Source organism: Salmo trutta, chromosome 5 (assembly GCF_901001165.1).
Source record: "Salmo trutta chromosome 5, fSalTru1.1, whole genome shotgun sequence".
In the NCBI taxonomy this organism is placed as follows: domain Eukaryota; kingdom Metazoa; phylum Chordata; class Actinopteri; order Salmoniformes; family Salmonidae; genus Salmo; species Salmo trutta.
In genome coordinates this window covers 42,888,565-42,911,286 of record NC_042961.1, presented here as the reverse complement: position 1 = coordinate 42,911,286, position 22,722 = coordinate 42,888,565, and the positions used below count along the sequence as shown (strand labels likewise).

At 41.5% G+C, this 22,722-nt stretch overlaps 1 protein-coding gene across 5 annotated transcripts in view; it reads right to left on the bottom strand.

Moving 5' to 3' along the window:
- The window catches only part of LOC115194217 (serine/threonine-protein phosphatase 2B catalytic subunit alpha isoform), a 103,060-nt gene that overhangs the window by 43,692 nt on the left and 36,646 nt on the right, over positions 1-22,722 (bottom strand). For all 5 annotated transcript variants that reach the window (XM_029753701.1, XM_029753702.1, XM_029753704.1 and 2 more), the window contains exons 2-5: positions 12,112-12,312; positions 1,674-1,798; positions 734-845; positions 234-379 (exon numbers count right to left, since the gene is read on the bottom strand). In XM_029753701.1, coding sequence (XP_029609561.1) covers positions 234-379; positions 734-845; positions 1,674-1,798; positions 12,112-12,312 — 584 coding nt within the window. The remainder of the gene's footprint in view (positions 1-233; positions 380-733; positions 846-1,673; positions 1,799-12,111; positions 12,313-22,722) is intronic.

The window sequence follows — 22,722 nt, the reverse complement described above, 5'->3', positions numbered from 1 at the left end:
TATCATACTTATACTGAACACCCATTATGCTTTTAATGAAACCTCGTTAAAACCATTACATGCAATATATTCATACAGCATAGAAACAGTACAATATCAATATCCAATGTATCCATGAAGGTAATACTTTATCAACAGTAAAATAGGAGATCATTCTGAATGATAGTGTAGCAGCTCAAATTACAAGCATATTGCATGGTCATGCAGGGAACGTGGTTCGGGAGGACACGTACTTTCCTGATGTCGTCAAGGTTTGTGATTTCTGGGGACAGTCCTCCGTGTACGCACAGGAACTGCTGGTTCATAAGGGCGGCCAGAGGAAGGCAGTCGAAGGCGTCCATACACGCATCGTACACCCGCTCCGAATACTTAATTCTACCTGTCAAGGTGGAAATAGGGCAGGGAGTGAGTGTTGCCAGGCCAAACACCCCTAGCTCTTACACACTAGGGCAGTGTGCTGGGCCTGGGTCGGAAACTATTTAAAAAGTGTCCGAAAACCTCCAAAGGACATAAAAAACTCCAGCATAATTTCACTCTGCCCTTGGTATTTTATTTAGACTCTGAGCCTGAACACAACAGCAATAGTTACGCCATATGTAAATACCTATCAAGGAGAGAGTAAATATCTGATTTCATACTATGCCAAGAAGCACTTTTCTGTGTGAATGTTTGAAAGTTACGCGTCAGGTTGAATGTAAAATGCATTAGAATGAAAAACTCAAACCATACTTACATTCCTGCTTAAATGTAAAATACTCTGTCAAATGTCTACATTCGTGGTTCCCACGAAGCAAAAAGAGTGTTTTGGGGTATAGGATCTTTAAGGCCCACAAGTACAGCACACACTGGAAAAGAATAACAAAGAGATTTGGAATGAATTTGCAGATGTTTTGAGAACATATTTTTATAATACAGTATAACCAACAGTAGTTTCAGATGTACAAATGCAAAAAGCATCAACCACTTCCTCCTTTAACTTACCGTAATTTACGGACTATTGAGCGCACCTGAATATAAGCCGCACCCACTGAACATAAATAAGCCGCACATGTCTATAAGCCGCAGGTGCCTACTGGTACATTGAAACAAATGAACTTTACACAGGCTTTAACGAAACACGGCTTGTAACAAAAATAAATAGGCTTTAACGAAACACGGCTTGTAACAAAAATAAATAGGCTTTAACGAAACACGGCTTGTAACAAAAAATAAAACATTTGCAGTAAACAGTAGCCTACCAAGAAAGTCATTGCTCCAGACCAAGCTCCCGTGCAGCAGCTCTATTTCCTTTTCCAACAGCCAGATCAATCGCCTTCAACTTGAAAGCTGCATCATACGCATTTCTCCGTGTCTTTGCCATGATGAGGGTGACAAAATGACTACCGTAATCAGAATGATGGGAAGTTTGAGCGCGCTCGATTTAATCTAAACAGTAAACAAAAAAGTTGTTTGACCTTAACCCGTTCGGCAATTTCATTGGTCTAATGAAAGCTTCATGCCGCCAAAAAACTGAGCACGTCACAGAATGTGTTTTTTTATTTTTTTGAAAGCGGGAAAAATCCATATATTAGCCGCGTCATTGTTTAAGCCGCGAGATTCAAAGCGTGGGAAAAAAGTAGCGGCTTATAGTCCGGAAATTACGGTAATGTTCTTAGAACAGGCAAAACACTTACTTCGATACTGAAATATCCTCTGTCGACGTAGTCGCCCAGGAAAAGGTATCGTGTGCTAGCTGGTGACCCTCCTACTTCAAACAGCTTCATCAGGTCAAAGAACTGGCCATGGATGTCTCCGCAAACTATAGGAAACACACATTGGGAGGAAATCAGAAACAACAAATCTTACAACTCTTCACTTTAATATGTGACCCGTTTCAGGAAGCTAGGTGTATGTTGCATGTCACTACTTCCCAGGAGAGGCATTTCAACGTCTTTCTTTCTTTATTTTGATCAACATGAGGTTTTTTTACTTTCATGTGCCTTGTATTCCATCTGTAAATATGAATACAATTGTTCAATACCGAGCCTAGTTGGTTTAGCCACAGAAAAAGACAACCTTCCCTCTAGGCATGGTTGGCTAAGATAATGGATGGACTGGACATGCCGGGAGATGAGTTTGGATTGGTCTGCCATGTAGCACGCTTCTGTCTATAACGTGAGCTGCTCAGTATGTGGAGAAAATCATTTCTACAGCGGCTTTTTGGAACGATATAACGTTAGTCATCGAGAACTACAAACGTTTTTCTACTTTTCTCAACAACATTGATGCCCTGAATTTAGCAGGCGCTATCGACAGAACAGTTGGAAAAAGTTGTGATGAGCTATTTTCTGCACACACCCCGGTCAGTGCGAACCGGAGGTACTCGACACAACGCTGGTCAAACAAAACAGAGTTCAATGGTTCCAGTCTGCCATGAAGCATTCATCCATGTAAACGGGTAAAAGTCTAGCTACATTTTCAGATATGATACGTTTGTAATTTAGTCAGAAAGTTGTTTTCATTGCAAATTAAAGCGTACTGTTAGCTACTGTAGCTAGCGAACATTAGCTTTCTGGCTCGCTAGCTAACGTTACGTGTATGATCTGTGTCGCAATATTATTCAAATGATTCGTATCTAGCTAGCTAGATACATGTCTAAACAAAATACTTCACTTCCCCAGGTGATTACTTGACCCATCAAGTTAGTCAGGTGTGTCTTGGGGTGATTACAGCCATCTATTGTATTTCATGAACATATGTACATGTATAGACAATAGTGACCCATCCACTTAGCTAGATGTGGCTGGGGGGTGGTTATAGTATTTTCACATGACCCATCAATTTAGACAAGTGTGTCTGGGTAAGCGTCATCTAAAAATTATAAAATATTTACAACGTATTTTTATCTGGACACTTTCTGTTTTTGAGATTTCTACTACTATGCAAATATGCAAGTAACCATTTCGCTGTACCGTTTACACCTTCTGTATCCTGTGCATGTGACAAACTTAGATTTTATTTGATATAGTGCGTGTTTACCACAGACAATAACATGAAGAACAACATGACCTGCACCAAAGTCAGATTAGGATATAGGCTAAAGTGTCCAGAGTTTTTGGAGTTTTTCCTTTTTGCAGGCTACTACTTTTACCACTTTTAGTCTTGAAATCTTTGGTTGTTTACTACACTACTCACTCTGTTTAGCACATGGCCTCACGTGAATCCTTAAAGAGATGGGTTCGGCTAAGGCTTAAGAGGGTGTGAACGATGCTGAATGGGTGGAGACAAAGAAGAGCTCTCCAGTAGATGTAAAAAAACATTCAAGGCTCATTTTCTCAAAAGTGGGGTTACAAGTTACTTTCCCGGTGTTCCTCAACTGCAGTGTATGATACACCCTTTTCTAGCTCTGAGTCTGTATTTTTATCCAATGTAAAAAAAAAAACACTATTTAAAATGTTGCTACATAGGACCGAATCCAGGGGGTGGGTCACATATTCGAAACTCTTGCTTCGTCCTCTTTAAAAGTGCAGTTTTCCTGTGCAGTAGAAATTCATAGGTTTTCTAATTACACTTACGTATCCCCTTTGAGGGAGTTTGTTTGTGGTATCATGATTCATGTACATGTTAAGAAGAATCACATGGACCCAGGACAAAAAGAGCGTTTTGGGCAAGTGTTCCTCCTAATACATAAACATCATAGTCACGTTTATCATTATCATAAGCCACTCTCAGATCCCAAGAGGCACAATAGCTTTTATTTACAGTGGCAATTATTAGTTAATATATACCCAGTTCCAATACACAATGCAACTACTTCTCTCACCTGACAAACAGAAAGGCTTCAATTCCAAGCATGTTTCATACAATTTTGCCTAGAGAGGATTTGCAAGCGTGGTGTCTTCTGTTTCTGTACTGTATGTTGCCAGCCAATTGAACCTGGACCAACTGGTACAAAAAGGTGTTGTCTCGCCTGTATCCTTTCATAATACATGCATCATGCATAAAACATGAAAACCAAGCGACTTAGTGCTGCATTACATAGTGAGCTCTGCTTTGACTAACCTGCGCCACCAACATGACCTAACCTGCTCGTATACTATATCCGACATCATTTCTTAGCATTAAAAACACTTGAGTAGGCCAAACCCTCGACGTTGTGTCAAGTTCTTTACGGAATGTCTGTCGCGTTGGACCTTACTCAAACCAAGAAGGACCACTGTAAATGTGAAGGGAGATATAGCAAGACTACCTATCAACAAACAAACATCACAGTACAAAAAATGCTTTACACTCAGTATATGAGTAGTGTGGGACTCGTTCCTCAGTAACCCAATAACCTTTTGAACTGGCCATTTCATTCTAACAAGCACCACTGGAAAGAGCTGTACATTGATACCCCATTGTCAGTGAGGGTATAATGTTAGTGAGAGTATAATGAGATAGCATGACAAACGAATCAATAAAGCTGTCATTCAGCCATGGCTCCTATCAACATTTACATTATGGAAGCGCCAACATTTCCCTCTTTCTCAGACTCCGGGTGGCATCTTTAATAGAATAAAATATGTCTGTCTCGCTATGACATGAGTCACTTCCCTGTGCTTTTTATTCTTAGAATACTGACTGAAATCTATGAAAGGAACATCACTTGCACAGCCTATTATTATTATTAAGGAACAAAATTATGCTATTATGGAGGGGAAAAAAATGTATCCCAATAACTGTTTAGATCTCAACTATAGAGTGATGTTCTTGTCTGCAATTGTATGGTAACATGCAGTGTCGAAAAATGTACTGTACTCTCCCTCTCTCCATTCTTAATAACAGAGTGATGGGGCATTAACTTATTTAGTCCCGTTGGTCTACTTTACACTAATGTGACAACTTTGATGTTAATCACATCCCCACCTCACCCATCAATCAATCGCTCCAGTCAACAACCCAACGTGACCCACACTGTGACTGGCCTGACTCAATCGCTCCATGATCACTCCATTCGCCACTCAGTCAAATAGGATTGGTTTTCCATTGTCCCCCTTGTCCCCGTTCACCACTGCTCCCCGGAGAGCCAAGGAGCCACAGCCCACAGGGCCTTCCGGTGTTTGTCACCCGCTGGCCACACACCGACAGCAAGCATGCATGGGACTGTGATTACAGAACGCAGACCCGCCAGGAACAGCCCAGTCATTTCTTTGTGGACCCATTGCAGTGCAGTGGTCGGAGTAGAGTGTCATAATCCAGCTGCCCGTCAAACTTCACGACCAGCCAATCATAGTTTATATTATCATACAAAGAATTCCCTGATTGGTTTTCACAACAAACAAAAAAAAATACTGTATTTATATTCAGAGTGTGTGTGCTATTCAGCAAACATTGGTCGATAATTCCCTCTCCATTTTTCTAACCTTACATTTCAGTGAGAAAATGCTAAATAACATGAACACTCATGTTAACAATTGACACTGATATATAGTAGCAAAAGACAACGCCAGCCAGCTACAGTACTCTGCCTGAAACACAGTTGCTATAGCACTGATATTAACTGGGTCCTTGGCAATGAATGTCAAAACCGTCCTCTGATTTGTTTGCATGTCTGTCTTTAAGCACGCATCTAAAGATTTCGAGAGTTAGCCCGTAGAAATCTATTGAAGACAGTTCCAATTATCATCCGTTGGAGGAAAACCATTAGCTCGAGTTGCAAACCCCCTGAGGCACGAGGAAGAGAAGAGAGAATTTCTGCTCCGCATATGCATTGTAAACTCTCATTTTGTCATTTTGTCTTTGGAGAATCCCCACTCTTTGCAAATGGTTTAATTTCTTATTTTAGACTTAAAGCATATGCATCGTGAACTCTCATTTTGTCTTTGGAGAATCCCCACTCTTTGCAAATGGTTTAATTTCTGGATTTAGACTTAAAGGGTTATCATTTCTAATGCGCTCCCTCTCAGAGTCAACAGTATGGTGTTACAAATGATATTCAATTCACGCTGTCTGAGAAGCAGCTCACTGTGCAAAGTGGATGTTCAATCTCGCTTACTACAAAAATATAGATACTTGTAAGGCAGCATCGATCCCCTAATCATATGTCATTAAAGGAAATGATGGAATTATAGAAAGTCAAAATCCCTCTCGCTCATTGGTTTCTCAGCCAGCACTGTATGCCAAGGCTGACCATGATCACTATGGAAACCTCTCTTATTGGACTGGAAACAACCCCACGATGAAAGAATGTGTTCCTACACTGGAGTAACAGAGGCTTTTCACACCAACTCAACTGTTAAATACAAAGGACTTTTCACATGGCTGCTAACACTTTGTGCCATAACAAGTTACGGCTATTCAGTTTTATAATGTGTGATTTAAGATCAATCTCATGACCAGGATTTCACTGCATGTTGTAAGCAATACTAACTGTAAATCCATGCAAGCAAAGTCTATACCAGGGGTGTCCAAACCTGTTCCTGGAGAGCTACTGTACCTTCCTGTAGGTTTTCGCTCCAACCCCAGTTGTAACTAACCTGGTTCAGTTTATCAACGAGCTAATTATTAGAATCAGGTGTGCTAGATTAGGGTTGGAGTTAAAACCTACAGGAGGGTAGCTCTCCAGGAACAGGGTTAGAGTTAAAACCTACAGGATGGTAGCTCTCCAGGAACAGGGTTGGAGTTAAAACCTACAGGACGGTAGCTCTCCAGGAACAGGGTTGGAGTTAAAACCTACAGGACGGTAGCTCTCCAGGAACAGGGTTAGAGTTAAAACCTACAGGATGGTAGCTCTCCAGGAACAGGGTTGGAGTTAAAACCTACAGGACGGTAGCTCTCCAGGAACAGGGTTGGAGTTAAAACCTACAGGACGGTAGCTCTCCAGGAACAGGGTTAGAGTTAAAACCTACAGGATGGTAGCTCTCCAGGAACAGGGTTGGAGTTAAAACCTACAGGACGGTAGCTCTCCAGGAACAGGGTTGGAGTTAAAACCTACAGGACGGTAGCTCTCCAGGAACAGGGTTAGAGTTAAAACCTACAGGATGGTAGCTCTCCAGGAACAGGGTTGGAGTTAAAACCTACAGGACGGTAGCTCTCCAGGAACAGGGTTGGAGTTAAAACCTACAGGATGGTAGCTCTCCAGGAACAGGGTTGGAGTTAAAACCTACAGGACGGTAGCTCTCCAGGAACAGGGTTGGAGTTAAAACCTACAGGACGGTAGCTCTCCAGGAACAGGGTTGGAGTTAAAACCTACAGGACGGTAGCTCTCCAGGAACAGGGTTGGAGAGCTGGTCTATATGATGGACTTTTGATAGCACATTTATGGTTCATTTCTGGTCAATGAAGCATGAATGCATACCAGAACAAAACATTCTTCTATCAAAAGCTGGGATGAACTCAATTAAAATGGCTTACTCAACGTCACACTGGAATGAGACATAAAACGAGAAGAATAACAAACAATCCAAGAACACAAGGGCATAGAGGGATATGATGAAGCAACACAAGGTTACACTAAACGCTCCAGTGCCGAGGATGTGCTCTCGCTGTGTGTGTTTGTGTGTGGGTGGATCTGAAGATCTCGACAAAGCCAACCTGTGTCGTTTTTTTCTCTCTGTGATAACGCCATGGTGACAGAAGTGGCTGTGGGGTCACATTGGAATAGCCAGAGTGACCTAGGGGTCAAGGTGACGACCTGATGAATAGGCAAGCCAGGCCACGGTGAGTTGTAGTCCCGTTGTATCTCAGTTGGTAGAGCATGGCGCGTGCAACGCCAGGGTTGTGGGTTTGGTTCCCATGGGGGACCAGTACGAAAATCTATGCACTCACTACTGTAAGTCACTCTGCATAAGGGCATCTGCTAAATGCCTAAAATGTAAATGTTGTAGTCAGCTGGACACAATGGATAGTAGGCAGTATTCATAGCAGATACAATGGCTTTCCTCTGGGCTTTGTTATTAGCACGAAGACAAGCGCACACACAGATGCGCACAGGCAATCACGACACACATATGAGATGAGCAGGTGGGAGTACATTATCTCAAGTGAGCTAGGATTTGTTCTCGCCATCCCGCGCAACCGCGCGATAGAGAACAACAACATATCGTCAGTCAGCAACAGCAGTGTGTGTGTGTGGGTGGCTGACTTATGCAATCTAGTGCGGCTCAATAACCTACACAGGCCACTCCAGAGGCAAGCTCATTGAGTTGGTGAGATCCACAGGGGAAGGCAGACGGTGCAAAATCCTCTTTTGATTGAGCAGATCGGTAATACCTCGGAGATCAACGCCGAGTCTCTGGGAAGAGTTCCAGCCTGGAGTGAAGTAGTAGTGTATATGGAATGCAGCTCGCGATCTGTTCAGTATTCATGTGTATATGTGAGAGACCGGGATGTGAAGGTCTGGTAGAGAAAATGCTCTTCTCTCTCGCTGGTTGTATAGTTAAGTCATTACTGCAGTGTTTTTGCAATAGCAGAACATAGCTACAGGTTGTTGTACTGAATGATACAGCAGAGAGCTGTGTCGGGAGCAGTTTGGGCCTGATGGACTAACACCGTGGCCTGGTTCCTCCATGAAAGCCCAGATGCCATCTGGCACAACCAGGAAGAGAGTGTGTGTGTTGTTTGTCTCAGGAGGGCCATTCAGCCAAGACACATCACATAGACGTAGGAGATGGTAGAATGAGGTGGAGAAAACGCAGCGTGTTTTGTTTGTACAGTATGAGTGAGAAAAAAGGATATATTCTTTCCAACAGAAAATGTGGCCTTGTGAGGCTGTCAGTGTGTGTGTGTGTGGATGGGTGTTTGTGTGTGTGTGTGTATACGTGTGTATCATTGCCGTAGAATAGGACTGTTGAGTAGGAGAGGGGCGGGGGGTGGGTGTAGGAGTGGGAGTAGAAGTAGAAGTAGCTAATGTTAACCCCTACCTCTGACTCTACTATCCCCCAGGCTGATTCACAACCAACACACAACCAACCTTTTTCTCTCACTCTCCATTACACTTTAGAACCAATCACATACAACTGATTTCTCTGGAAGATAGCAATGATGAATTGCAGGTCCAGGCTTTTTTCTTTACTACGGAATAAGAGGTATTGCTTACACAATATGATCTGCAGAGAATGAGATCGGGACCACACATACAGCATTATGGAGCTACCAAACTTATTTTCCAAGCATCAATTTCGAAATAATGCAATTATGCAATACACCCAGCTAGCACATAACGTTCTGAGAACCATATATTTCTCAAAGTTTGGTGAGAGCGTGTTGTCCTATGGTTATTTTGCATACAACCTTCCCACAACTTTCTGGGAATGGTGCAGGTAATGTTCTAGGAATGTTCTCCAACTGGTTGGACATTGGGAATGTTCTCAAATAGTTCAGTGAACATTAAGAAACAACGTTCTTCTGTGGGAATTTCAGTACTTCAGCATTACTTTTCATACATACACGTTTCCTCAAATTGTTCTAAAAACGTTAAGAAAACTTTCCATAAAAAACACAAGAAAACTTTAGTAACGTTCAAATAACATTCTAAGAATGTTATTTAAAAACATATGCCTGTTCTCAGCATCAACAGAGCTTTTTATCCTCTATCTTGTTAAGTATGTTCAGGTGTGTTGGCTGTGCCCACTAATTGGCCACACCTGATCTTAATGAGTGCATGTTTCCTTTGAAATGGGGTGTGTTTGAATAGACTAAAATGAACAGATTTGTATAAAAAAAAGTATGCTACAGTAGCTCCATCTATGCAGTGCAGTGGACTAATTCCATTGATAGAGAAAATAAGATCATAGGTTCGAATCTCACTGATGCCATGCCACAATAAAAAATAAATGTGTTTGCATGATTGATGTATTCCATGTGTCCTATCTGTGCTGGAGTTCAAAACAGTTAACACAAACTCCAGAGTGGCGCAGCGGTCTAAGGCACTGCATCTCAGTGCATGAGGTGTCATTAAAGTCCCCGGTTCGAATCCAGGCTGTATCACATCCAGCTATGATTGGGAGTCCCATAGTGTGGTGCACAATTCGCCCAGTGTCATCTGGGTTTGGCTGGGGTAGGCTGTCATTGTAAATAAGAATTTGTTCTAAACAGACTTGCCTAGTTAAATAAAGTTTCACATTTAAATGAAGAAGAAAAATAAGCGAGTAGTGTTATTAAAAGTCTTACTGAAACGTGTTCTCAGAACATTATTTAATTACTTTAAAATAACTAGTAATTTGGGGGTGGCGGTTAAGAGCGTTGGGTAAGCAACCGAAAGGTTGCTGGTTCGAATCCCGAGCTGGCAAGGTAGAAAATCTGCCGTTCTGCCCTTCAGCAAGGTAGTTAGCCCCCCCACACCTCTTTTATTCAGAGAGGTTGGGTTAAATGCGGAAGACGCATTTCGGTTGAATACATTCAGTTGTGCAACTGACTAGGTATTCCCCTTTCTCTCATTTCCATTGAAAAAACATTCTGTTTTACCGGTCAGTAAACTTATGGCTTCATTCCCAGAACCAATGGGAAACCAAAATCATACATTCCCACAACTTCCAAAGAACCAAATGTGCTAGCTGGGCAGTTTGCCATCTTTCCATTAGTTTAACATATAGTTACTGTTAAAAAATGTATGGTCATTGAAACTAAAAAAGCAAAGATGTTGAGACAATCAGAATAAAACACTTTTTTAACACCCACATGCTTCAGAGAAATAACAAAATTATAGAATTAATAAAAATAAACAACCACATCGACGTGATTGCACCAACTTTGGTGGTATGACAAAACTAAAATAGAAACCATTTTGTCTTAAAACTTATGCTAACACATAGCAACCAGTGCCCTAACGCTCCCTTATTATATACTGTGAAGACTGCACATGGCTCTATGATTTGTGATCATGGCAGAGACAGTGGAGACATAATTTACAGCACATTGTGCAACACTCAGCCACAAATAGAGGGGCAGCAGCACAGCACCTAGGCACCCTGCCATCTTCCATCATCACCTTAAGGCCATGGGTTTGAGTTCCATGGGTTTGAGTCTCATGTAAGGAGCTGTGTCTACCAGCCAGTCAGCCATACCCAAGCTAATACCCAGGCTTTAGCTCAAGGGACTAACAGATATTTGCTGTGCACAGTAGACACAGATTCAAACACAGTCAGTCACATTTGCATTAGCCTGGAGAGCAATGACTTGGTTTCTAGTGTAGAGACTTTAGAGAGAAAGAGAATATCAAATGCTATATTTCCTTGTAGGCTGCACAACAGAGTCTAAAACAAAACATATAAAGGTTTCTTAGAACTCTTCATGGATGTGATCTATTGCCATTAGTTCCTAAGACTGGCCCCCTGCCTCTCATTAAGCCCCCATCAAAGAAGCTCATTAGGAAGTCTAATTGGGTTATGACTGAGACACTTGACTTAATGGCGAGAGAGAGAGCGAACAACACGTTTGCATAGGTTTGAATCGGACTAGTTCGTACCAAAGTGTCAGGAATCACACAAAAATGACAGCTCGCGTAAAAATGTAAGATTAAACTAAACGAGCAAACGTAAAAATTAGACCGACGTTTAGTGCGTCTCCTAACGAATGGTTGGGAAGCGGATTACATTTCAATCCATTTCACTGGCTCACACATGTTATGTGACACGAAGGAGAAAAAAATACTCTATTCACCTCTCTACGGGGGCAAATACGTCTATGTGTGTGTCAGAGTAATTTTCCTTTTGAAGTCCATATGTACCAGAAAGGCATTTGAACAATTAGCATCGCCTTGGTTGGTCAGACTGTGTGAACCAGTTTAAAATGTCCCTCTGCCCTTTGCTTGTTACAGCGTTCTGGTGATGGGCAGCAGAGCCCACGCACGTCCTTCAAAGCCTGGCGGTGACTCACATACTCAGGGGAAGTGGGAAAAGTCAGAAGGTTGTATAAGGGCGCCCCAGACAGAGGGAGGGAGGGAGGGAGGGAGGGAGAAGTTCAAACAAACACGCATTGCAGTATTTAGGCTACAGAATGACTTTGTGTACTGTACAATTTTGCCACCACACACAACCAGGTAGACTCCCCTCATAGGTAGAAGCTTCTAGATTTCGGGAATAAGAAGTGTGTGTGTGCAGGCATTAGTTTGGTCTGTGTATGTCTATGTCCGTGTGTGTTTTACTCACTAACCTGTCACGGGGGCCTCTATGTCCAGCAGGTTCTTCTCAGCCCTCAAGATGGCCGCTCCCTCTCCGATGAGCCTGAGGGCCACGCTCTCCTCCACGCGGCCCTCCTTGGTCAGGTGGCCTTTGAGCACGTCCACTTTGGGCTTCCCATCGCTGTCAAACACCTCCTTGGCTGTGAGTCGGTGACTAGGCGGGAACGGGACAGCTGGAGGAAGAGCAGGACAGTTAGTTCCTACAAACCCACAGGTACAAAAGCCCTCACACAGTAAAGAGTGAGGAGAGCCATGTTGGAGACTCCATGCTCCCAAGAGGACTAAGTCAAATAAGTAAGTCAAAGCTACAGTTGAATCACTGAGCAAGTTGAAGTCTTTGGAGGAAATATCTTTGACACATATCTGGCCAGAGAAAAGGTGTTACGGGAAATATGCACCTCTCATTGAATGCAACAAAACACATTTCTATATTTGAACTAAATGTGTGAATGCATCTATATAGGATTTATTGAAATAGTAAACAAAGTTGCACTCTGATGTCAGCAATTATCAAACAGAAAACCAAACTGCCGGTTTAGCATACACTAATGACGCCGTTGAAATGACAAGAATTATCACAGCTAATATTTGATAGCCTGTAGCTAGCAGAACTGTGTGTTACTGCTGCCGCCTACACCAAATCCTCTCAAATGCTCACTGTCCTGGCCTTACGGCCATCTTAATTATTGACTAATTACAGTCATCCACAACAATATCCTTCATTTGAGGAAAGCAGAACAGCAGAAACAAGGCATTCATTTCGGTGGAATTTGTTTCAATCATGACGCAGTCAAAGCTTTCTTGTTTCCACACAATGTAATAGCCACCTTATTATATAATACACAGTAATAGCTACCCTATTATATAATACACAGTAATAGCTACCTTATTATATAATACACAGTAATAGCTACCCTATTATATAATACACAGTAATAGCCACACTATTATATAATACACAGTAATTGCTACCCTATTATATAATACATAGTAATAGCTACCCTATTATATAATACACAGTAATAGCCACCCTATTATATAATACACAGTAATAGCCAACCTATTATATAATACACAGTAATAGCCACCCTAATATATAATACACAGTAATAGCCAACCTATTATATAATACACAGTAATAGCTACCCTATTATATAATACACAGTAATAGCCACCATATTATATAATACACAGTAATAGCTACCCTATTATATAATACACAGTAATAGCCACCCTATTATATAATACACACTAATAGCCATCATATTATATAATATACAGTAAGAGCCATCATATTATATAATATACAGTAATAGCCATCCTTTTATATAATGCACAGTAATAGCCATCCTATTATATAATACACAGTAATAGCCATCCTATTATATAATGCACAGTTATAGCCATCATATTATATAATATACAGTAATAGCCATCATATTATATAATATACAGTAATAGCCATCCTTTTATATAATGCACAGTAATAGCCAACCTATTATATAATACACAGTAATAGCCAACCTATTATATAATACACAGTAATAGCCACCCTAATATATAATACACAGTAATAGCCAACCTATTATATAATACACAGTAATAGCTACCCTATTATATAATACACAGTAATAGCCACCATATTATATAATACACATTAATAGCTACCCTATTATATAATACACAGTAATAGCCATCCTATTATATAATACACAGTAATAGCCATCCTATTATATAATGCACAGTTATAGCCATCATATTATATAATACACAGTAATAGCCATCCTATTATATAATGCACAGTAATAGCCATCATATTACATAATACACAGTAATTAGCATCCTATTATATAATGCACAGTAATAGCCATCATATTATATAATACACAGTAATAGCCATCATATTATATAATACACAGTAATAGCCATCATATTATATAATACACAGTAATAGCCATAATATGATTTACACACAGCTGTACAGTACAAAGAAGGTTCACCTCCCTGATAGTTAATTGCAAATTAGCCGCCACGAATTTACGAAAATATGAAGTGGATTCACTAACTCAGCATTTTCGCACCATCAGAAACGAGGAAATCGTCCTAATTAACATCCCAGAGCAGCATCACTGCTAACGACAGAGTAATGTGCTGTGCCATTAGCCATTACAGGAACAGCGCCATTGAGTGGAGAGGGCATCTCACAGACCGAGGCAATGATTTCACTTAGGTGACATCATCTGTAATCAGACATCTAGCACACCTCCATGTCACACTGTAATGAATAAAATAATAGAAAAAGGTCATTATAATTATGGGGCTTAATTTTATCTACCATGTGTGCTGCTAAAACTGCACAGATCTCCTGAAGTGTGCACTTGAACACTTCCCGTCATGGTGTAAACTCCCTCCAGCCAATGCTTACACCAATCCAATTCTTTAAATCCGTGACAAGGAAAGTGCAAGTGCACATTTTGGGAGAAGCGTGGAGTACAGCCATAGACTTCTACTTCACTTTCAATAGTCTCTCTCAACAGACATTCGTATGATACAAGAAAGCAGAGCTAGCTCGAGATTGCAATTATGGCTTGCAAAGTTAACCTTCTCTTCCAGTACCTCACTCAGCTTCAATTCAGACAGCCAACATGGACGATGACTGAAACAACTGACAAGTCAGCCAAGCTATTCCTACCAAACAACTTCACATAGCCTACATCCCTGTTAGGTGAACACTCATCTGTGTTGGTGTGCTTCAAAACCCAGCCAGTGCCCCAGATATGGTTACCAAAGGCCCCCTGGCTGGGTCACTTCTCAGCACCTGTTGTGCAACTCTAGCCCCGGGCTTAAAATGACAGTCTGTCTTCATGCAGCCTCCCGTCTCTCATGTTGAACTGTTGAACACAGGCTCCCCCCCCAGCCTTCCACCACGTCTGTTACACAGAGCTACTCATATCATCAGGGGTGGGGGAAGCCTCTGTATGCTGCTTCCTGGGAACAGTGTGTGTGTGTTGGTATGTGTGTACCAATCAGTGCAACTACACCCAGAGCCTGATGGTTTGTCTCCAATCTTACAGGCATCTCATTGCTGACACTTACTGTGTGTCAGGATATCGCTACATTCATTTGACATCACCAACATGCCTGGCGTCGACGACAGTGACGAATTTCAGTGGTATTGAAAATATTTACGCACACAAAGTGTGAATATGCACACAAAATGTAAGCAGAGCAAAGGCTTCTGGGTGAAGCTTGCACCTAAGGACCAATGGAAGTGTTCCAAACAGGAAAACTCCTGTTGCCTACCTGGCAACGCTGAGTGAGCTAAATCAAGTGCTCCTAGTATTTTATTACGTGCCTGTAGTAGGATGAGGTAAAGGGCATTCAGTATTGTTGGATACTCCTGGCTGCAAGTGATGCTCTCAGGTTGCTGATGCCCAGTTGCTTAGCAGACTGTTGAACAATGTGTTATGCATGTGAGTGAATAAAAGAGAGTTAGCATAGACTACTAGTTGGCATATCTGTGTTGTTAATGTCATTTGAGAAGGTGTAGGGTAGTTGGTTTGTTCATGTCATTTGAGAAGGTGTAAGGTAGCTGGTTTGTTCATGTCATTTGAGAAGGTGTAGGGTAGTTGGTTTGTTCATGTCATTTGAGAAGGCGTAGGGTAGTTGGTTTGTTCATGTCATTTGAGAAGGTGTAGGGTAGTTGGTTTGTTCATGTCATTTGAGAAGGTGTAGGGTAGTTGGTTTGTTCATGTCATTTGAGAAGGTGTAGGGTAGTTGGTTTGTTCATGTCATTTGAGAAGGTGTAGGGTAGTTGGCTTGTTCATGTCATTTGAGAAGGTGTAAGGTAGTTGGTTTGTTAATGTTTGCAATGGAAAGATGGCAAAAGTATGTTAGCTTCTTCAGAAATTGCAAAACCACAGCAATTCCAAATACACATTGGCTACTGTGATTGATATACTGTAGGCCTTACCCCTTTGATGTATTGCCTTAATTTCTATTTCTCAATCCTGTCCTTACTTTATCCATTCTAATGAATCGTCAATAATTGATTTCGGAAGTTATCCGCAATATATTTCAATTTTGAAGACTGCCATGCTTTCCAGCACTTAAGAACTGTGAGAGAGCAGCAGGCTGAGGTTTGACGAGCCCGCCCGCCTGCCTGGTTGCCTGCCTGGTTGCCTGCCTGCCTGCCTGCCTGGTTGCCTGCCCCGCCTGCCTGCCCGCCTGCCTGGTTGCCTGCCTGGTTGCCTGCCTGGTTGCCTGCCTGCCTGCCTGCCTGGTTGCCTGCCTGCCCGCCTGCCTGGTTGCCTGCCCCGCCTGCCTGCCCGCCTGCCTGGTTGCCTGCCCCGCCTGCCTGGTTGCCTGCCTGCCCGCCTGCCTGGTTGCCTGCCCCGCCTGCCTGGTTGCCTGCCTGCCCGGCTGCCTGGTTGCCTGCCCGTCCGCCTGGCTGATTACTCAGGATGACTCAAAGCTGGGCTCCATTAGCTGATAGCTTTCATTAATTTCATCATAACTCAGCCCCCCGCCATGTAACCAGTCAATTGATGCGCCGCAGGCTACAATCTAGAAGGAGAGAAATTGGTCTGCATTTATATAGTCTGATCATTCCCTTCTCATTTACCACGACTTAAAGGGGAATTTGACAGAACAACTGATCATTTTATATTGTGCCTAAAGGTACAGTAATGAATTCCTTAATTTATTCATTCATTCAGTGAAAAACCAAGGATCACAGCTCATCTCTCTGGCACCAACCACCCCACCCTACCAAACCTTTTTAAACCCCAGGATTCAATGTCCTGTATAAATGAAGTCAGCTATCAAAGACAACCTGGACCATGAGACTACCCACTGGGCGTAGACGTCAATTCGACGTCTATTCCATGTTGGTTCAACGCCATTTCATTGAAATGACGTGGAAACAACGTTATTTCAACCAGTGTGTGCTCAGCGCGTAGTCTGTTGCTCTGGAGTGCAATACTGTAGTTGCCGTCAGATCTCATATACCTGATAAGTGTTATGAATCTCTTTTCTCCTGATTTATATTTCTCCCATCACTGTGGGAGTAGAAAATGGCTTTTGGCAATCAGTGAAAAAGTACACGCTTAATTGGTAAAAAGGCCAATAAGAGTTTCAACTCAGGAAAGCAACAGGCATGGTTAAGAGCCATCACTCCAATTAGAGCCATTTCCACCATTAGCTAGAAACACTGTCCATCTCCCGTTGCATAGCAAATTAATACTATGCATTATTCAAACAACTCCCCCTCATTTATTTTGAATGCATTATCTATCTCCCACTCATGCATTATTTGAAGCACTCCAGGGAATGACAAGTCATTCCTTTCCACAGATTAAAAGTATCATTCAAAAGGCTGATTACAGGAAACCATGTTGGTCATACAGGGGGTCGACACTTTTAACGTTGTGTAACGACTACTTCAGCTCCAAGGTAGGAGTATAATGACATTGTCCTTATGAATGTTCAGAATCAAAAGAAAGGATGGAAGAAAGGTGGGTTACTGGTGGATTAATGGTGAGATACTGTATGACCAAGCATGACACTTTGGGTGCATCTCGAAAGTCAGGCGAAAGATACCAGACAGATTTCAGCAGATGGAAACTGCAATGCTGTCACGACTTTCGCCGAAGTTGGTCCCTCTCCTTGTTTGGGCGGCTTTCGGTGGTCGACGTCACCGGCCTTCTAGCCATCGCCGATCCACCTTTCATTTTCCATTGGTTTTGTCTTGTCCTCCTCACACCTGGTTCCAATTCCATCAATTACATGTTGTGTATTTAACCTTCTGTTTCCCCCCCATGTCCTTGTCCGGAATTGTTTTCTTGTAGTGCTTGTGCACGTTATGCAGGTGGATACCAGGTTTTGTTTGACCCATTCATTGATTGTTCTGTTTACGGTGTTTTTTTATGTTGATTAAACGACACCACTGTAAATCAGTTTTCGCTCTCCTGCGCCTGACTTCTCTGCCGGCAGTACGCACCACGTTACAAATGCCTTATTATACGACAGTACAAAAGATGAATTGACGTTTGGCCAATTAAAAACTCACAGCTGCAAAATCTTGTCTAGAGCTTTAAAACAACATTAGTTGTTGACATTACCTCTCTGCTACTTTCACTACATTACCTTTCTGCTACTTTCACTGCCATACCTCTCTGCTACTTTCACTACCATACCTCTCTGCTACTTTCACTACATTACCTTTCTGCTACTTTCACTACCATACCTCTCTGCTACTTTCACTACCATACCTCTCTGCTACTTTTGCAACATTACTTCTCTGCTACTTTCGCAGCATTACCTTTCTGCTACTTTCACTACATTACTTCTCTGCTACTTTCACAACGTTACCTCTCTGCTACTTTCATTACATTACCTTTCTGCTACTTTCACTACATTAACATACTAACGTACTGCTCTCCAACTACCTTGTAAGCCACGTATTCTCCAATTACAAGATACTGGACATGTGGTTGTTTCTAGAACATAACAAATATAATATAACAAATATAACAAAGCTTTCTTCGTGTCCAACAAGCTTTCTCTGCCTGAACACCTCCAAAACAAAGGTCATGTTGTTTGGTAAGAATACCCCTGTCCCCACCGGTGTGATTACTACCTCTGAGGGTTTGGAGCTTGAGGTAGTCACCTCATTCAAGTACTTGGGAGTATTGCTAGATGGTACACTGCCTTCTCTCAGCACATATCAAAGCTGCAGGCTAAAGTTAAATCTAGACTTGGTTCTCTCTATCGTAATCGCTCCTCTTTCACACCAGCTGCCAAACTAACCCTGATTCAGATGACCATCCTACACTACCCACGCTAGATTACGGAGACGTAATTTATAGATCGGCAGGTAAGGGTGCTCTCGAGCAGCTAGATGTTCTTTACCATTCGTCCATCAGATTTGCCACCGATGCCCCCATCACTGCACTCTATACTCCTCTGTGAACTGGTCATCTCTGTATACCCGTCTCAAGACCCACTGGTTGATGCTTATTTATAAAACCCTCTTAGGCCTCACGCCCCCCTATCTGAGATACCTACCGCAGCCCTCATCCTCCACATACAACACCGTTCTGACAGTCACATTCTGTTAAAGGTCCCCAAAGCACACACATCCCTGGGTCGCTCCTATTTTCAGTTGGCTGCAACTGGCGACTGGAACGAGCTGAAAAAAAAACACTCAAACTGGACAGTTTTATCTCCATCTCTTCATTCAAAGAATCATTCATGGACACTCTTACTGACAGTTGTGGCTGCTTCGCCTGATGTATTGTTGTCTCTACCTTCTTGCCCTTTGTGCTGTTGTCTTTGCCCACTGATGTTTGTACCATGTTTTGTGCTGCTACCATCTTGTCGTCATCCTGTGTTGCTACTATGCTGTGTTGTCATGTGTTGCTGCCATGCTATGTTGCTGTCTTAGGTCCCTCTTTATGTAGATGTTTTATTTATAATCACAGCCCCCGTCCCCGCAGGAGACCTATTGGTAGGCAGTCATTGTAAATAAGAATTTGTTCACAACTGACTTGCCTAGTTAAATAAAGGTTAAATAAAATTTAAAAAAGAATAACTCAACATCCCTAGCTGGTCAAATAGCTTGCTTCTCCTGAAACCCTATCCTGTACTATATACATTGGTGTATGTAGCCATATAATTACATATAGAATGTGAATTAAAGGATCTCTATCCATGTAGCCTACGTGACTCAGTTCAATAAATACGGCCCAAAAGTTCACCACATTTCACTGCACACAGTGAGACGCGCAATACACATACACACAACATACGTTACACGTCTTGGCTAGGAGAGTCTTAATCAACATAACATACTGTGGTGGGACTCAGTCATTGCAAAGAAAAACAAATTTCCCACGGAGCCGTATTTCACCTCGATTCATTTTCCCAGAAGCATGCGACTCAGCAACATGAGCCTCATAGGAGAGACCTGTGAGGATTACCATACAGCCCGTCATTGGTATGGGAGGCATACAGTACTGTATTGTATGTAGCAAACATATTATTGGGGCGTAACAGTATGTCTTGTATGTGCAAAGAATGCTTTTTAGCTTCTGATATGATCAAACTAAAGCAATGGGTTTAATGTATGTCAGTACTTGAAATTAATAACGAGCAACGTTCTGTACTCGATTCATGCTCAGTGATAGACACAGAAAGGAGGGGAAAACAAACATTTTGAAACAAAGTGTAATGGGGAAGAACTATCTAAACTTGTCCAATAAGAACGTTATGCCCTACTGAACATGGTCCAGGTGTCTACACCTTCCTCCCCTCTCACTTCCTTGTTGTTGACATCTGACTGAAGGCTGTATGCAGTAGGCAATATGTTATGCCCCTAGAGATCCTATTAAATTACTAGCGGGGCTTTGTCATAAACACTCAAAGTTCTAGAATGGGGGTGAAAATGCCAGTCATATTGGTCAGGGAGAAATGAAACCCAATCTAATTGGAATGAATGGCAGTAGTGATTTATCAGAAATTGTGTAATGAAATTATTGTCAACCTAAAATATTGTCATATAATTATACAGTTTATACAGGTTTTATACACATGTCCTGTATAAATGCCTCTAAAATACAGTGAGTTGCAGAATTCTCCTTGGATTTCTTCACATTTTATTGTGTTAGAAAGCGGGATTAAAATGTATTTATTTATTTTTTTAAATTGTCAACAATCTACACCAAATAATCTGTAATGTCAAAGTGGAAGATTTAAAATATATATTTTTTAAGATAAATACACATTTCATAACTAAAATATAGTCGTTGCATAAGTATTCAGCCCCTTAGTTTAAGCAAGCCTAAATTAGTTCAGGAATAAAATGTGGTTTAACAAATCACAAGTCACAAGTTACATGAAATAATAGGGGTTGACAAGATTCTTTAATGACTAACAATTCCTCTGTCCCCCATACAGCACCTGTAAGGTCCCTCAGTCAAGTATTGAATTTCAAGCACAGATTCAACAACAAAGACCAGGAAGCTTTTTGAAAGCCTCATAAAGAAGGGCAGTGATTGGTAGATGAGTAACAATAACAAATATCTATTTTAGCATGGTCAAGTTAATAATTATGCTGTGGGTTATGTATTAAACCACCAAGAAACAGCAAAGATACTGTCGTCCTTCTGAACTGAGCTTCAGAACAGGAATGAAACTGCTCAGGGACGTTACTATGAGGACCAGCTACAGTGACTCCACAATAATGACATAAATGAGTGAAAAGAAGAATATTCCCCAAAAGATTCCCCCAAAAGTTAAATATGACAAAAAACTGAGCAAAGGAATACACTTTTTGGCCTAAATGCAAAGCCGTATGTTTGAGACAAATCAACATCTTGACAGAGCTTCAAGAATTTTGAAAAAATAAATGGCCAAATATTGCACCATAAAAATGTGCAAAGCGCTTGTATAGCCCACTTACCCAGGAAGACTTACAGCTGTAATTGATACCAAAGGTGTTTCTAACATTTACTCAGGGAGTAAATACTTACACAACGACTATATTTTAGTTATTTAATGTATCTATTTTTTAATCAAATCTTTAGAGTATTTTGTGTAGATTGTTGACAAAAAACAATTCAATAAATGTTTAATTCCACTTTGTAGCACAATAGAACTCCAAGGGGTCTGAATACTTTTGCAAGGTACTGTATATGCCGACATTTTTGTTTTCTTAGAAATCTATTTGGAAAGCTGTTTTCTTGGAGTGCTATTATATGATACAATATCAGTACTTGTTGCATTTACAACTTGTCTAACAGTCCTATCATCAACTGACTTCAGCCAGTGTATGACTGTGGATTGACTGCATTGTTTGAATGGAATGTTGCCATATTGGCAGTTAATTAGAAACATTTATGGAATCCTTCCTCTAAAACTGTCTGGCTAGATATTTTACACAATATCTTATAACAGCACTGGCAAACCATGGTTGACAAACTCCCTGACCAAAATGGCTGACCATTATCCCATTATAAAAAGGATAATGTCTATTCGATGGTAAGGGCTTATCTCACATTTTTTACATTTTAGTCATTTAGCAGACGCTTTTATCCAGAGCGACTTACAGTAGTGAATGCATACATTTAATTTCCATTTTCATACATCTCTTTTTCTTTGTGGGAATTGAACCCACAACCCTGGCGTTGCAAACACCATGCTCTACCAACTGAGCCAGAACCAACAGAGCACTATGGCAGATCGTGAAGCATAGCATAGGGAGTCGTGTCGTCACTGCATTGTTCAGCACGTAGCTCTTTTTGATAGGAATGCCCATTTAAACCACTGCACAGACCCACATCTCTCATCCACTATAACACTCATGTATTTAGGCAGTGTGTGTATATGAAGTGACCATTTTACTCTGTACCCTCATTGCACAAGTAACATGAGCGAGTGTCGGGGGGGGGGGGGGAATGAATGCTCCCATTGCTATTGACCAGGGAACCCTGACTGTCTGGAAGTGTCAATCACATTACAGCTTACAGCCAGCCTCCAGCCCAGGAAGCAGCTACTTTCTATGGGTCTCAAACCAGGCAACA